General features: G+C 39.2%; 1 protein-coding gene across 1 annotated transcript; it reads left to right on the top strand.

The window, feature by feature from the left end:
- The first annotated feature begins 2,539 nt into the window (after window positions 1-2,539).
- On the top strand, window positions 2,540-7,233 carry LOC147622249 (sugar transport protein MST4-like). The gene is made up of 4 exons (XM_086823357.1): window positions 2,540-2,760; window positions 3,190-3,512; window positions 5,311-5,931; window positions 6,516-7,233. Exons 1-4 carry the CDS (start codon window positions 2,589-2,591, stop codon window positions 6,924-6,926), a joined length of 1,527 nt encoding a protein of 508 aa, XP_086679483.1. The 5' UTR covers window positions 2,540-2,588; the 3' UTR covers window positions 6,927-7,233.
- The last annotated feature ends 9,767 nt before the right edge of the window (window positions 7,234-17,000 follow it).

Below are 17,000 nucleotides of genomic sequence, written 5' to 3'. Positions count from 1 at the left end.
ACTTCCATTCCAATGATTTTTCTGACGAATGCAGGTATAAAGTTTTTTTGGCATAATGGTACATCCAGGTACAGTTCTATACCTAGATGCAACGTTATGCCAAATATGTAAAGACTTTATTGCATTTGTATTCAACTGAGGTTTTACACAAACTTAAAGAATTAAGGCAAACAAAGATATATTGATACAAAATCAAGTTTCATTACTAGATATCAAACCACAAAGATACATTGTTACTAGTTTTGCTTATATCAATCCTTATACCATAAATGTTGTATACAAAAAGTTTCCTCATATGCAAGCGAACTATACATGCCCAAGAGATACCCCCCATCACAATGTTTTGTGACAATTGATCTGCCATCTCACTTTCTCATTCTCCCAAGGTCTCCAACAAGCTCAAGGATGTGAAGATTGCATACCACGTACTCAAAGAGGTGGTCAAAAAAGAAGAATACATCACCATGTAGTACGTCTCTACCCAAGAGAACCTGGCGGACTTCCTCACCAAGCCCGTTCCTCACGACAAACATCGCTTCTCGTGCCTTGGTGTTGGGATCCTCTTTGGTGTCCATTTGAGGGGGGACTCATTCTCTGAAGCAGCATCTCATTAGATTGTAGTAGGTTCAAATGTCCACCTCTTGCCTTAAGGGGGGATGCTAGCAATTAATGCAAGGGGTCCATTTGAATTACCTTTATTCCATGCATGATTCTAGGAAATATTCTAGGAAGCATATTTCTATCTCCTATCTAGAATGCAACAGTCACCTGTTTTAACGGTCACCTCCATATATAGTGACCTAATCTTGTATAAAGGCCCAATTATTGTAAACGTTTGATATGAATGAAATACATCAAGTGATTGCTTCCTAGTCTATCTCCTTCTCTTCTCCTTCTCTGTCTCTTCCTCTCTCTTGTCATATCATTCTCCTTACCATTTTTCTACTCTATGTGAAGTTCTCACACCCGGTTGCTAGTGTTGTTGGCGGATGGTTCTACTGCCAGATTCTAAAGCACACAAAGTGCCACACAGTTTCTGAGGGTTCTAATATCATTTGATAGGTGTTACAATCCAATTCTTACCAGTCCGAGTCTGAGGTTCCAGTCAGAGGACGTGTTTGCCTGCTATTGCTGCAGTTGATGTTATCTATCTCTGTGAGACAAATGTAAATTTTGGCCATGATTTGTATTAATGGACTTTTTCGAGTTGTGTAGAAATTGTCAAAAACTACTATGATCAAGCACAATCATTTGAATCTTTGAATTATTATTAGAATCACGAAAACATGCACTTTTATTTGTTGCATGAGTATTTGTACCCTAAAATTTAGACCAATTCATAGATTGTCAATGTTTTTTTTAAAGAGTCTTGTTTGGATCATTTTTAAATCGTTTATTTGTGGGTAAAAGTTGTTAAATTTGCTTAAAACCACCACTTTTAAAGGAAACATCCCTATCCTTAAAGAAATCATTTAAAGATGTCAAATATTTCTCCTTACTAACAAATAATATTATGCACATTAATCGACAATAATGATAATTCCTACCAAATCATATTTGACCCTCAACATTCTCTTTTAAAATAAAAAAAGAAGGCTATAAATCATCCTTTAGAAGTGAGGCTCTTGCAACTAAGTTTGTGTTTTATTTCTACCTTGAGAGAACCCATTGAGAAACTATAGTTTTTAATACTCCTAGTGTCAACATCTAGAAAGAAAACATGATAATAATCGCTTAAAAATATGAAAAAAACTGGTGATGCTGATTTGCCACACAAATTATGTAGGCAAGGTATAAAATACTTTTAGGAACCAATACATAATAAAGGTCTTAAAAAAATCTCCAAATTAATATTTTGTGAGGCTTGAAAATTGGAGGATTGGAAAGCACAGTGGAAAGAATCTAGTATTTTTTTAAAATTTCCACTATTCACTTAAATAATAAATGGTAAACTATAAGATAGGTTCTATTGAAAAAATAAAAAGATAATAGAACAAGGTTGGAAGGAAAAAGGAAAGAGCCTTGTATGCCTTAAAAAAAGGGCAATGATTGAAAAGTAATTGTATTCATTATGTAGAAATGCTAAAGCACATTGAGTGTGTGGAAATAATTATGATTGAGAAGCATAATACCTTTATTGGGATGAAAGTGCTTTAGATTGGTGCTAGAAAAAAACCATCCTTTAGTGTATTTTGCACGGATTAAAATTCAAAAAAAAAACTGATTGAATATACTCTTGTCTTTATAAAAATTGACAGGCTTTTAGTGATAAAAATCGGTTAATAAAATGAGATTTTGAATAGGGGAAACCAATTGTCCTCCAACTGTCTTTTTTCTCACTGGATGGGATTTTTTTTTCTCCAGCACTGCTTTAGATTGTGTGATACTAAGTGTGAGATCCAAAGTTTTTCTTTTTCCAAGGGACACGTTTATTTCATGGGATAGTAAAAAAAAAAAAATCAAGAATACTTGAAAAGTAAGTATGAGAGCAACATTTTTATTTTTTTAAGAAAGGAGCAATGATCACCTTGCAACTAAGAAAGTGAAGGTGGCGGACACATTAAGTAAGGTAAAGAGAATGAGCTCTTATGAAAACCTTCCAACCTTCTCATTGTAAGTACCCTAAAATCTCTGCTCCATTCACCTTCACTCCTAAGGCTCTCATGGATCCAAAAGAGGAGCTCACTTTTTACGTCTTGCTTACGTGCATCATGGCCTCTTGTGGAGGGTTCATCTATGGCTACGATATTTCCGTTGCTGGTTTGCTCCTCTCCTCTCAAAACTCAAGTAGATTGCTGCAATTTTGTTACTGATTGCAAGGTCTTAATAAAAGGCGACATCAGGGCGCTAGATCAATGATACTGTAGAATAAGATTAGGGTGTAAATATGTCGATTAAGGCTTAAGCATACTGTATCATTACCAGGTGTTATTGGCGTCGATTAGGAATGATATTGCCCTCGATTAGGGTTTAAACATACAACATACATCTAATGGTACTGTAGAATAAGATTAGCGTATAATGTCGATTAAGGCTTAAGCATACTGTATCATTACCAGGTGTTATTTGCGTCGATTACGGCTTAAGCATACAACATAAATAGAACTTATACTGTATCATTACTAGGTTATATTGGCGTCGATTAAGGCTTAAGCATACTCATACTATGGCGGCTCGAAAACTTGACAGGAGGTACGTCCGTTATGAATGGATTTTTGGAGAAGTTCTATCCGAAGGTGCTTAGAGAGAAGCAAGCTGCAAGTGAAGCCGACGCCTTCTGCAAGTACAACAATCAGGTGTTGGAGCTGTATAGCTCATCGCTGTATCTTGCAGCTCTACCGGCAACCTTGTTAGCGTCCAAGGTGACCAAAAGCTTTGGAAGGAAACGCTCCATGCTGGCTGCAGGCCTTTTTTTCGACGTGGGTTCGATCCTTGGCAGTGCTGCGCAGAACCTTGGCATGTTGCTTGCGGGCCGGGTGTTGTTGGGTTGCGGCATCGGCTTTGCTAATCACGTAAGCTTTCACCCAAACCCATTCAGCTTTTCAGGCTTACAAGAGGTTTTCACCCAAAAGCTTTTCAAGGCTTAGAGATGATTAGGCGGGCAATGGTGGGTTAACGGCTATACCGTGATTAGGCTATACTTTTGGAGAGGACCATACTAACTAGCTAATTTAATTTCAACCTTATAAGGTTTTGAAACCTTATAAGGTTTTGAAAGAACTTTTGATTAAAAAAACGTGACTAAAACCTTTCCTCGATAGCAACACTACATATTTTGCAAGTGTGTCCTCTTGCATTTCTCTCTCTTAATGGAACTCCTCTCTCTCTCTTAATGGATTTCAAGTCCCACCGTTGGTTGTATATGTCCTCGTGTTTTATTCTACCTACGTTAATCTCTCTCTCTCTCTCTCTCTCTCTCTCTCTCTCTCTCTCTCTCTCTCGCGTCTATAGGCTTTGTGCACTAGATGAGCTCGAGAATATTTCTCTCCCTCTTTCTCTCTCACACTCACACACACACACACAAGTGTATACACATTTTATCGTCGTACACAGTGCCAGGGCTGAAATTTGAAGGCTGCAGTGGGCTCCAAAGCCCTTTTCAGCCTTCAAATGCAACCCACCTTCAACCCTAGGGTTTCAAAAAAAGGCCATCCAAAGTAAAATTTACTGAGTAATGGGTTTTACTTGAAGGCCACGGTACCTTGTACAGGCATTCACTTTTTAAAATCCAAGGGCCAAGGCAGGGTTACAAATTTCAACCCTGGTATAGACCCTCTATCTCTTTCATACTACACACATAACCTCTCTCTCTCTCTCTCTCTCTCTCTCTCTCTCTCTCTCTCTCTCGGACCTAGTGTGTCTCCTTGGAGAGCTACTGGATGAAAAGGGGATAGACTGCTTGCTCCACGGGGTTGTCCCCTTGCAAAACTTTTTATACCACATGCATTGCGCATGTCTTCAAAATACCCCTATTTTCTTAAAAAAAATATATGTGCGTGTAAGCATGTATTTTAAATAATCCTTGTATAACATTTTCATGTAAATTAATTACATCAAACAACTGTGTTTAAACTCATGTTGCATTGCATGTGACAGATAAGTCCCTCAATTAAAATCAACTTCCCCCACCCCTTGCTCAATGTTTGTTTTCTATGTGTGTGTGGTGGTGTGTGTACGCCACTGTGCAAGAAAGCTACACCTAGATTAGCCTAAGATTAGCTTAATTAACTTTGATTATCCTAGATTAGAGAGAAAGCTAGAGAAGTCTAAAGATATCCAATATCAAAATGACATGCAAAGTCTACCATCATCCTAGGGCTAATGCCTTTTATAGTTCCAAGGCCCTCATGTCGTAACACCGCATATGTAAGCGCTCCTAAGTCCCATGTCCCTAGGCCCATCCCCATGTGCATGTGCAAGCCTAAAATCCTTTTGTTATGTACTTGTCTAGTCCTTGGCACTATCAAAAGAAAAGTGCTAGAACACGTTTGGAAGAGGAGGAGCAGACTTCGCTACATAATCATAGGGAAGGGGGCCAATTGCACTTTCTAAGGTTTGAACCTTGCAAAACATAAGCTCGTCAGTATATTTTAGTATTGCTGGCCCTCAATAATAAAGTGGGATAGCAACAGGAAGCTAGCAATAATAAAAGCAAAGTGGAGCACTAGTAAAAGCTGAAAGTGCCCTGGAATCAAATTATATCTAAAGTGAAAACTAACCTATGATCAATAAATATTAGTAGAATTAACCTATGATCAATATATATTACTAGAATTTGATAATGAGTGGATGTATGGTGAACTACCACAGGCTGTACCGTTGTATTTGTCGGAAATTGCACCACCAAGGTGGCGGGGGAGACTGGTGGCGCTCTTCTCATTGAACGTCGTGTCTGGGCTCCTGATAGGCAACCTTGTGAATTTCGCAGCTTCCAAAGTTCATCCATGGGGATGGCGCCTGTCATTAGGGGCGGCTGGAGTTCCGGCAGTTCTGCTAACTTTGGCAGCGCTGTGGGTGGTGGAGTCCCCCATGAGTTTGATAGAGCGGGGCCACTTGCAGCAAGCGAAGGCAGTGCTTTCCAAGCTGAGAGGAAGCTCCGACCAAATAGAAAAAGAGCTGGACGACCTGCTAAGGAGCAGTAGGGCGGAGCAAGCCTCTTTCAAGAGCTTGTTCGAGCGTCGCAACCTTCCCCAACTGGCGATGGCGTTCTCTTTTCCTCTGTTTCAGCAGATGGCCGGCAGCGACGCCATCATATTCTATGGCCCCCTCCTCTTCAAGACTGTTGGCTTCAAGGACTCCGCCGCACTCTACTCTGCCGTCATCACAGGCACCGTCATCCTCATTGGAAGTTGCATCTTCTTCTATCTAGTTGATATAGCAGGCCGTCGCATTCTCCTCCTCGTCCCCAGCCTCTTCATGATAACAGCTCAGGTAATCTCTTTGACATGAAAGAACATGGCATGTTTAGATCAATGTTACAGACATGTATGTTTTAATTTATCAGTTTTTTTATATTAAAGCTCCTTGTTTAGAAAAATGTATGCACTTATGAAGTTAATTTTTTTTTCCCAAATAAAAAGTTATTTGTTCATATAAATGTATGCACCTATGTTTTAAAAGTAAAGTTGTTTGTTGAAGGAAAAGAGAAGAAGATAAAATTGTATAACATAAGCAAAAGTCCAAAATGGCCTATATTGTGATCACATACATAACATAAAGACCATGTCTATGTGTGAACTAACTATTTAGCCTAGCAAAAAAGGAAATACTTAAAAAAGTGTCTTACTAATCAACCAAGTCCTTAAATGAGAGATGATCATATAAATAACAAAGTAGGAAAAAGTTGGTGATAAGGGTGCATTGCAAGCTGTGCAGACTTGGTTGGTGTGCTTGGGGTAACTAATTATGCATCCTTATAGAGACTCAATTGGGTGTTATGAACTAGTTGTTTTTAGAATAAGCAGCATTAATTGTTGCTAAGTTCATGCTAATTATTTACGTAATGAAATGATTAGGTGGTGATGACTATCATTTTTCGACTGGGACTCCAAGGAAGCACGGCAACAACGCTATCTCACAATGCAAGCGTGTTGGAGGTGGCTATGGTGTGCTTGTTTGTGTTGGCATTTTCAGTCTCATGGGGTCCTCTTTCGTGGGTATTGCCAAGCGAGCTGCTCTCTCCTGAGATGAGATCGGCAGGGCAAAGCGTGGTGGTCTTCGTTAACATGTTTTTCAAGTTCTTGATCGCTCAGACATTCTTGACCATGCTTTGTACTTTCAAATTTGCCATCTTCGTTTTCTTTAGCGGATGGGTTATCATTATGTTCCTTTTCGCTTTGATGTTGGTGCCCGAAACCAAAGGTGTGCACATTAGTCAGAATAGGTTGCTATGGGAAAGCCATTGGTTTTGGAGGAGGTGTAATTGAACCTTCTACCATTCAAAAGCTTATAAGGACACCCTTTGGGAATGTAACATGAACTAATATACAACACCACCATCAATACATGATACTGTCATCATCTATCGTGAAACTCATGAGTTTCGAATGTATATACATGTCACATGTTTGGGATCTTCTAATCTCCTGAACTTAAGAGCTTTCATCTATAGTGATACTCATAGAAAGTGAGTGTCAAATGTATGTACATGTTTGGGAGCTTCTAATCTCTTGAACTTCAGAGCTTTTATCTATCACATGATACTCATAGAAATTGATGAGTGTCGAGTGCATGTATATGTCACATGTTTTGGAGCTTCTAATCTCTTGAACTTAAGAGCTTTTATGTAAAGAGAAAACTCAAGAAGCAACTATGCTTGAGAATGCAAGAACTTGTTCTCATTGGTTAATACATTGAAGCAATATAATAGAACTAGACCAATAATTAGAAGAACCCCCTTTTATTTTCTATCTTGATTGTGGATTTAGTAAATGTTTTTTTACATTGTTTAGTGATAGACATAGCTTATCCACCATCAATATGATAAACTTGGTGTAGCGTGTAAGGTAGTTCTATGGATGTAGCCTATAAGGTACGGAACGCTGACGAAAGAATGGCGGTTGTAGATGGTGGTGCCGCCCGCGAGCTGGGCGGCGGTGGTGGGCTCCCCACTAGTGTAAGGATGTTTCCTATGATTCAACTTGACCTTTTTTAGGAGGTCCATTCATGCATCGTCCAACCTCAATTCCATAGCTTGTAAAATTTCATAGTATAGGCAATATTCTTGGAAACCAACAGTTGCCACACCGCCCATGATGTGTCATGATACCACACCACATGCATAACATACATGGCTGGCTAACATATGTGCCCAGTGTGCTTTCTAGAGCCGTTAGCACACTTGGAGAGGTACACATGTCTGCATGGGCTTACAGAGGTTCTGGCATGCTAAGGCAAGTCCCCACCCTGCCTAACCAACCCTCCAATCTTCCATAAAAGATATGCTTGGGGGAGTTAAAAATAGTCCGGGGGTCCCTTTTTCATCTTTCACACTACCTTTTTATGTGGGATTACTTGGCCTTCCCTTTTCCATCTTACCGATAGGAGGGGTCCCTTTGGAATATATATACCCTTTCATCTTCCACACTACCTTTTTATGTGGGATTAGTTGGCCTCCCTTTTTCCATCTTGGAATCCCCACTACCCCGAGTAAGATTTTCACCTCCATTATCCCCCTCCAATTTTGCAAGCAGGGAAGTGGCCCGAGACCATGAATTGGGATGGCGCTACTATGCATTTTGACGTGGTATCAGAGCGCTCAAGCTTCTGGTCTTGGGCGACCCTCGCTTCTATCTTTGGGTGGCTCGAATAGAGAGGGGTGAAAATTCCAGCATCAAATGATTGTAAGGTGTGTTGGTGTGGATTATCTCATGTGTGGAAACATGGGAAGTTGAAGAGCCATATATAGGCTAGAGTTGCACCTTGTTGTGCTTGTGGTGGTGCATTGCTTGGTCATCTTGATGGCCTAGATTGTGCTTGGACATGGCAGCGCTACTTTAAATTCTCACAAGTATAATCAGGATTTTCATTTTTGCTGGACCATTTTTGAGATCCTTGTGATTTTTTAACCAACCCTCTAATAAGAAGTCATATGTAAAGGCCATTCCTCCTATGCTAGTTCCATTCATTAAGAATAGATTGATAACCAATTTTGGTTAAACCATTAGGAAAAATATGGACTACAAAAAGGGCACTGTAAGGATTAGCCTATTTTTCATTTAAAAATGACTTCATAACCATAACTAATTTCAAAATATAAAATTTTATTACTAGTTTTAGTCCACAACTAGCTTCTTGTAGTCTATATGAAAAATATCTCATATGATTTTTAATTTTGTCATCTATATGTCTACTTTAATCTTACCATGATCCTTCTTTCATTCTTAACCTTAGGTTGAACCATACTTCCCTTGGAGGATATGAATAACATAAAAAAATGTAAGATAAATATCCATATTCATGTAGAAGAGGAATATGCATCGATCAAGGGTCCTTATGTAAGACAACCACATTGGATAATGCATCCACTTTTTCACTTAGGTCTAAGGGAATGAAACATGTAGACTCATGGGTTAATGGTGTGCTCTATTCACGCGACCCATTGACCTTAGGTAACCCACCATTTAGTGATTTAACTAAATTAGTTTGTCACACCGGTGATAGAAAAAATAGATTTCTAGGATATTGTAAACATCTAGCAGTGTATGGTGAGGCTTACATTAAACAAACACACACATCAAATTTTGCATCAAGAAACAAGATAAATTAAGTGTAAGACGTAGAGAATAACAAAGAGAAGGAGATGCAAATCAAGAAACAAGATAAATTAAATAAGCTTAAAGCCAAATTTCACCATTTGAAAAACACTTGAATAGGTATAAGGGAACACCAGAGCTATCAAAAAATTGATAGCCTTATAATAGGCGGTAGTGCTAGGAAAAGGAGAATCATGGCTACAAGGTAAATGATTGAGTGTCGAATAAGTTACACTAGAGTTCTACAACTAACACTTTCTTTTATGGTTGCATTTCATAAACTATTTGATTGATGTATCGGGAAATGCTTAAACTTATGTTTATAGACTTTTTTAAATCTTGTATTAGGAAGAAAGACATGTTGGTCATTATTTTTGATCCCAATTATAAGAGAATTTGTGATGTTTTCAAGAAAGAAATCATGAAGGACATTGAGGGGTGTTGAGTGCAAATGATATTCAAAATGCTTATGATGAAGCAGATATCAGTGGAGATCACAAGGACTTTGAGTCGATTTGTTAACCCCATTTATGGTGGCGATTACCTGGGTGAATGGCTTCGATAGGCCACGCTGGATTTTCTTCGAAGCATTCAGAGTCATTACGAGTGATTAGCATCAAAGGTTTTATTAATTTGGAGCACTTTGTAATTTTGTCTGCTCGAGCAGTTTTTCCCACTTCATGCATAACTTATGATTTTTCCACTCTAATGTGTTGCACACGATGTGAACGAGGGATAAACGTGCTAAGTGTAATGTCGGCATCAAGTTCACATGTATACTAGTATTTTAGCACACACTAGATGATAGATTTACTCAATGGCCGCCCGTGCCGCACTACTACAAGACAAGCAAATACCGACGTATTTTCCAACAAAAAAGAATTTCTTGTAAAATTTGTGATCATCTATAAGTGTGTCAAAAAAAGCGTCACTATAAAATCATCGAAAACATTGTTGAAAAAGATGTCACAATACACGTCGAAATAAACATTGGAAATGAAATATTTTCGACACTTTTTTCGATGTATATACCGATGTTTTATTCCGACCATATACCGACGGACACAAGAAATTTTTGACATAAATTCTGATGAACGCATGCAAATTCTTACTCCCATTCCGATGATTTTTCTGACGAATGCAGGTATAAAGTTTTTTTGGCATATACCAACGGACACAAGAAATTTTTGACTTAAATTCTGATGAACGCATGCAAATTCTTACTTCCATTCCGATGATTTTTCTGACGAATGCAGGTATAAAGTTTTTTTGGCATAATGGTACATCCAGGTATAGTTCTATACCTAGATGCAACATTATGCCAAATATGTAAAGACTTTATTGCATTTGTATTCAACTGAGGTTTTACACAAACTTAAAGAATTAAGGCAAACAAAGATATATTGATACAAAATCAAGTTTCATTACTGGATATCAAACCACAAAGATACATTGTTACTAGTTTTGCTTATATCAATCCTTATACCATAAATGTTGTATACAAAAAGTTTCCTCATATGCAAGCGAACTATACATGCCCAAAAGGGGTGCAAAAAAGATCTACAAAATTCCAAAAATGTGCATAACATGCGAGGTAAATTGGTGTCCAATTTTTGAACCAGCCTCAACAGGGAGGCTCACGTATTGCTCTCTGCAAACAATGCAATACCCACAAATTAGCATATACAAACTTACCAAAGCCTTAAACTGGCATATGGTATGAGGCACTTACTGAACCATAGTTGCCCAATCTACATTTTTGCCATCTTCCTCAATGCGCTCAAGCACGGCATAAGTGCCATACTTGAATGCATAACGCTCCTCCAGCTCGGTAGCCTGGCGTCCAACTACCCTCTCCTACATACATGAGAGATACATGAAAACAAAACATAAATAAAAACATACAGCTATACACTAGTTGACATACAAATGAGAGACTACATAAAGCATGGATACTTACAAAATACTCATAAAATGAGTCCCATCCACTTCTCCCGAGATGCGAGCTCCCCATGCTCTCTAGTTGCCTCGCCCCTGCTTCCTCTTGTTGCACGTATCATCAAGGGTTTTATTTGTGCTTCCTCACCTCCTCATCCCATTCCTCTTGGTTGCAAAACCAAGGCTTCCTCCCCCCCCCCCGTTTTCACTGCTTGGGTGACATCGTACCTCTTGTGTTTCATACAATCTCTCATCAGATCATAGATCCACTTGTTAGGTACATCCACGCTACCTGGGGCAGGCTTGAACTCGTTCTTGATTTGATTACAAATTCTTGTTTTCTTCTCTAATGGGAGGTGGAGGAATTTGGTCAGAGTGTCATGGGCAAACACTATGCCACATAGCTCCCTCACACGATTTTGCATCACATAACCTACATCGTAAAGAGCTATCTTCCATTCCCGCACCGCATAAAGATGCTGATTCTGCATTGGGAGAGGGCAACTACCAAAATGCTGCCTAGATTGACGTGATGAGATGGGAGTGTCGGCGGTCACACTATGTATGGGTGGACGCTCTTGTAGAGGGGTACATGCATCCGCCGTGGCACTACCGCCACAACCACCACCACTACCCCTACAACACGAACCATGATTTTGCAGTTGGAGGAACGACCCGAGGGTGGGGGGTTTGAGTAGGGGATGGTATGGGTGTGGATGTGACCATGGTCGCAGTTGCCGATGGACCTGCACCCGATTTGCCTTGGGTAAAATAGGCTCTAGCTAAGGTTGCTTTCTTGGGGGTGGCTTGTGCAGTGAAGAAAAAAAACTGGTCAAGGCTCATGACATGTGGAGTAGGTGGGACAGTTGGTTGGGGGGTAATGTCGGGGGTGATTTCCAGGCTATATATGTGGTCCTCCATCTGCATATGTGCATGAATATGGTTATGCAAGTGGATATGCAAGTTATGCAAGAGCATATGAACATGTGACAAATATATAAAAAAGAAAGCATAAGATCATAGGGCTTACCTCTAAGATTAGTCAGAGTTCCTGCATCACAAAAGCATAAAACCCACACTAATTAGCTACATTTTAAAAGCATAAAATCAAATAAATATGGAGAGATTAGGGAGAGGAAAAAGGGGATTACCTATGAGAGATTAGGGATAGATGGTAGAGATATGCAACCTACAAAAAAACCCTAAAAAATAGATTATAACACTATGCAAGTGTAAGAAAACATGAAAGCAAGAAAGATGGCGGTGTAGGAGAGTGTAGGGATGTAGGAGAGAGAGAGAAAACAACCAATAGGTCATGTAAGGGGGAGTGGAGATCAAGTTACCTCCTCCACAAAAATGAAAGCAATGAAAATGATGAAAACAGAGTCCGTTGTTCAACGTCGTTGTACTTTTTTCTAGTGTCGGAGAAAATGTCGGAAGCGCATCAAAAAGAGCGTTAAAAAAAACATCAAAAACAGTGTTAAAAAAAACATTTTTTGACGATAATTTTGACGACGGAAAATATTATACATAAAAATTATATGCAACCTTTGAAATTTCCTGCCCTGATGCCTTTTCCGTTAGAATTTAAACTTTGGCCGACTAGACTATGTCCTAATATATAAAGGGTCATTCCCCCCCTCCCAAAAAACACAAATTTATGATCATGGATGCTATGAACACTACAAACACATCGGAACGCCCAAACATAGAGGAGAAATTCTTGTGCCCTTGCAATTAGTGTAAGTACCAAATCTCTTAAAGACAAAAAAATTACAACGAGCATGTAAAAAAATGGTATATTTCTAGTTGAGCATCTAATGCCTTACTTGGTGTTGCAAATGTGTGCCCTTAAAATTATGAACCGATCGATTGCTTGGACCTTCTTGAAACCTAAGCAAAGTTCTAGATGGGTAACGACACAAGCAAGTACTGCTCAGCCTCATGTTAAAGAAAAAACTATGGTGGACTCTCCGGTGTATTAGGAGCAAGACATGGATGACATGATAGACGTCCTACATGACGTAGGGGATGTTGAGCGAGAAATAACACAAGAAATGGGGAGTGCCCATCGATGTATGGAGCAGGCCTTGAGAGAAGAGCAAGAATTACATAGGCTGGCTCGTACACCTCTGTATCATGGTGTACATATATATGTTTTGGGTACATGCATCGCAATGCTAAACTTGAAATCAATATTTGGATGGTCCGATACTCGTGTATCAAAACTTTTTGTGTAAGTACCTATCACCCTTTCCATTTTTATCTCTTTCTTTTACCGTTTTTAAATCATCATGGTCAATATGATAGGTCATTGAGAGATCAAATATTTGAAGAAGGTAACGAGATGCCTGTGGATCGTACGTGTGCAAAATCCATATTACAATCCATTGGTATGGACTACAATTCTTACCATGCTTGTCCAAATGATTGTGTTCTCTATTGGCACAAGCATGCAGGTATTGCACAATGTCCACAGTGTGGAAAATCCAAATATCAAAAAGATGTCCAAGGAGAAAGGGTTCCTACAAAACTACTGAGGCACTTCCCTGTCATTCCACGGATTTAAACCATGTTCAAGTGTAAATCCATGGCATCATGAGGTTGTGCCATAGTCACTACAAGAGAAAGAGGGAGTAGCGGCATTTATAGCGTGGTTTTTATAAAGGGAATTGGAAAAGTGTCGAGGTGTAAGCGCTATTATTTTTTTGATGCTATAAGCGCCGCTTATAGCGGCATTGAGAGAATTTGTTTTTTGTGGGATAGATTGGGGTATTATCCCCAATCTGCCCCATTATGTGTATAACATACATATCTATTGGAGGACTTAAAAAACATATCTATTATGTGTATACTCTATACATGCATATATTTATGCATAAGCTTATGCATTGAGCTTTAATGTATAAGCTTAAAACCTGCATTAATCTCTATACATAAAGGCATTGAGATTTAATTTATAAGCTTAAAGCTTTATGTATAAGCTTAAAGCATGCATTAATCTCTACGCATAAAGGATCAAGGGCATGGTGTTTTTAATGTAATATTCTTATGCTAAGGCAATTCCTTATTTAAATACATGTGTTCTTAAAGACTACCAACGCTAAAAGTTGCTTAGATATAGAGGAAAGATACCATAGGAAGACAACCCCAAAGAGAAGAGTGTGCCACCCAAGTAAGACAATCCTAAAGACGAGGGAAAATAACTATACAAGGAACAAAAATAGGAGAAGAAGGGAAAACATGAGAACAAGAGGAAAAGAAGAGGACTTTTTTTAAGGAGCATGAGAACTTATATCAACAAAACTTGTACTACTTATATTTATAAATTTTTACTTAGTGTGGGCTATCATTTGGCCCTACAAGCCTAATTTTAAAATTCTATAAGATTTGTAGCACACCGTGACTATTGTTATGGCCTATTGCACCTCCCAAGAGAACCCCACACATTCAAAATTGGAAGAAGAAAAAGACAACTACCATCGTGGGGTACTTACTAATGCTTTGAGCTCATGTCCCTTGAGGCCCTCTTAGCTCGCTTTTGGAAGATCCAATCCTCTAATCTCCACCTGCACTCTGTCAAACTGCGCAGTCTCTCACACCACAATGTAAGGAAATGATCCTCACTCTCCCATACACAAGCATAGAAGAGGCACATGCACAAGAGTACACCAACACACACTTTCTCTCTCTCATACACAAGAGAAGAGAAGAGCTCTTATAGCACAAAGGGGGATTGTGTGTTTCCATTATGAGAAATTGCCTTATATACAACTAGTCCTTATTCACACTTGGGTGCCCAAAACTTACTAACTAAAGCCTTGGCTGGCCAGTATCTCATAATGTACATCCTTTATAGTGCCTTTAGATAACACTTATTAATGTCCTCAAGTGGACAAGCATCTTTGTTAATCCAAAATGGGATTAACATCCCCCCTACCTAATGTAGGTTCTGTCCTTAGAACCTTTACCTAGGTCGAAAGGCCTGGTCGCTCACCGGATTCATGTCTGTAGAAGTTACAGTGTGATTGAAGCTTTTTGAGGGTTCTTTTGAATGCTGAGTGTGATGTCCAAAACTTGGTGTTTACCATGCATTTGAATGTGACATGCATATATCTTGGTAGACACATGAGGTGATGATAATAAAGCATCATTCCATGTTCATCCGGCCTCTATTCATGTCAAAGCATAATTGTTGTGCCTCATATCCATCATACCTTTCCTTTGGTTGATCGATGAGAACTATGATCGACTTCAAAAATCTTATGGTAGCCACTATGTCCGGATCTGGTATTCTACGTTATGCTTGTATCCATGTCAATATCTGATTTCTTTGACTGGTTATATCTTGAAATGTTGATGGCGAGAACTGAGGGAAGTTGTAGCACACATGGGAATCTTGTTGCTTTGCCTCGTGGAACTATAAAGGAGTGAGCTTCCTTTTGATTGGCATATATAGTGGGTCTACTCTTTGTGTTGGTGGGGAGCACTGGTATTGAAAGTTGTACTCTGGCAATGTGAGATGCTCCTTTTGCCAGTCAGGTTGTATTTCAAAGTCCACTAGGCGGGGGTTGGTATCATCTATTTCTATTGTTGTATATCGATCCTCTGTATGGACTGGATGTTGCTTGTGCTACCTATGAAAACCATAACTAATCATAAATGTGACGATGAGGATTTCCAGCAGGTTGGCCAAGTGTGGGTTTGCTAGTTTGGTGTGCCTTGCCATTTTCCCACGAAGTGCCTTCATCGCCCATTGGTAGTAGCTTCGCTACGTTGGGCATTGGGGCTCATAGAAGATATGGCACATATGGTTGATGCATGGATTCCATGGTAGAGTAGGCCTCTGGCAAGATTCTCCACATTGGCTCAAAGGGTGTAATCTGCATTAGCACTTTAAACATCAATTTGGGCTTTAGGGGGGGATTCCTTGCTCATATGAAGCCCTCGTATTATACAAAGATGATAAAGACTCAATGACATTTTCATCAGTAAAAGCTGATAAAGACTCAATGACATTTTCATCAGTAAAAGCTTGTAAATCATCACAAGGAGGTAGATTACGTACCTCATTGAGCTGTCGTGGGGTGGAGATAGAGTAGTTTCCATCGGCAACTCCTCGAGGTCGAGAGGATTAGTGGGAAATTCAATAGGGGTAAAAGAGTAACGAGAAAATATATAGTTTGCCTCAGTTTGGTTAGAAGGAGATACACTAGGATAGGGGTTTACCAATCTACTTGAAAGGGAAGTAAACATGGGGTACATTACAGAGGTTGAGGATCCTGGATTATCCTCTTGCTGTTCCCCTGAACTGGGTGGAGGTTGTGGGGGTCTCACAGCTTTCATAAACTCAGGGAGGTGTTTGATCTCTTCTTGGGCTATAGTTGGATATTCAATATGTTCATGATTGAAATCATATATAACAATAGTTAGAATTGCCTCCAAATGTTTATGTATCTTTTTATATAGTTTTATAATACCCAGAGAATTATATAAAGGGGATTCAAATAGATTTAGATACTGGTGTGTCTCATAAACTTCAACCCACCCATGGCTAATGATCCACTAGTAGCTTCGAGCAACATCCTCATAGAGGCTGGCTGGTGTGGATATCATGTCATCTGGCATGAACAGGTCGAGTTTGTCAACACTGTCATCCAGAATGATAGAGTATTGTAACACCTGACACCAACTACAAAGGTTGAGCACGATGGGGTGTAATTGGAAAAAGAAGATATTAGTTGGGTTAGTAAGAATTATGTCTCCCCTTAGTATATTCCCATTACTAGCGTGTCTGCGGGTTAGCAT

This window comes from Cibotium barometz, chromosome 29 (genome assembly GCF_041138505.1).
Source record: "Cibotium barometz isolate CiBa-2024 chromosome 29, ASM4113850v1, whole genome shotgun sequence".
NCBI lineage: Eukaryota > Viridiplantae > Streptophyta > Polypodiopsida > Cyatheales > Cibotiaceae > Cibotium > Cibotium barometz.
Note: the sequence above shows the minus strand (reverse complement) of the source record. Positions and strands in the feature narration are given on the sequence as shown.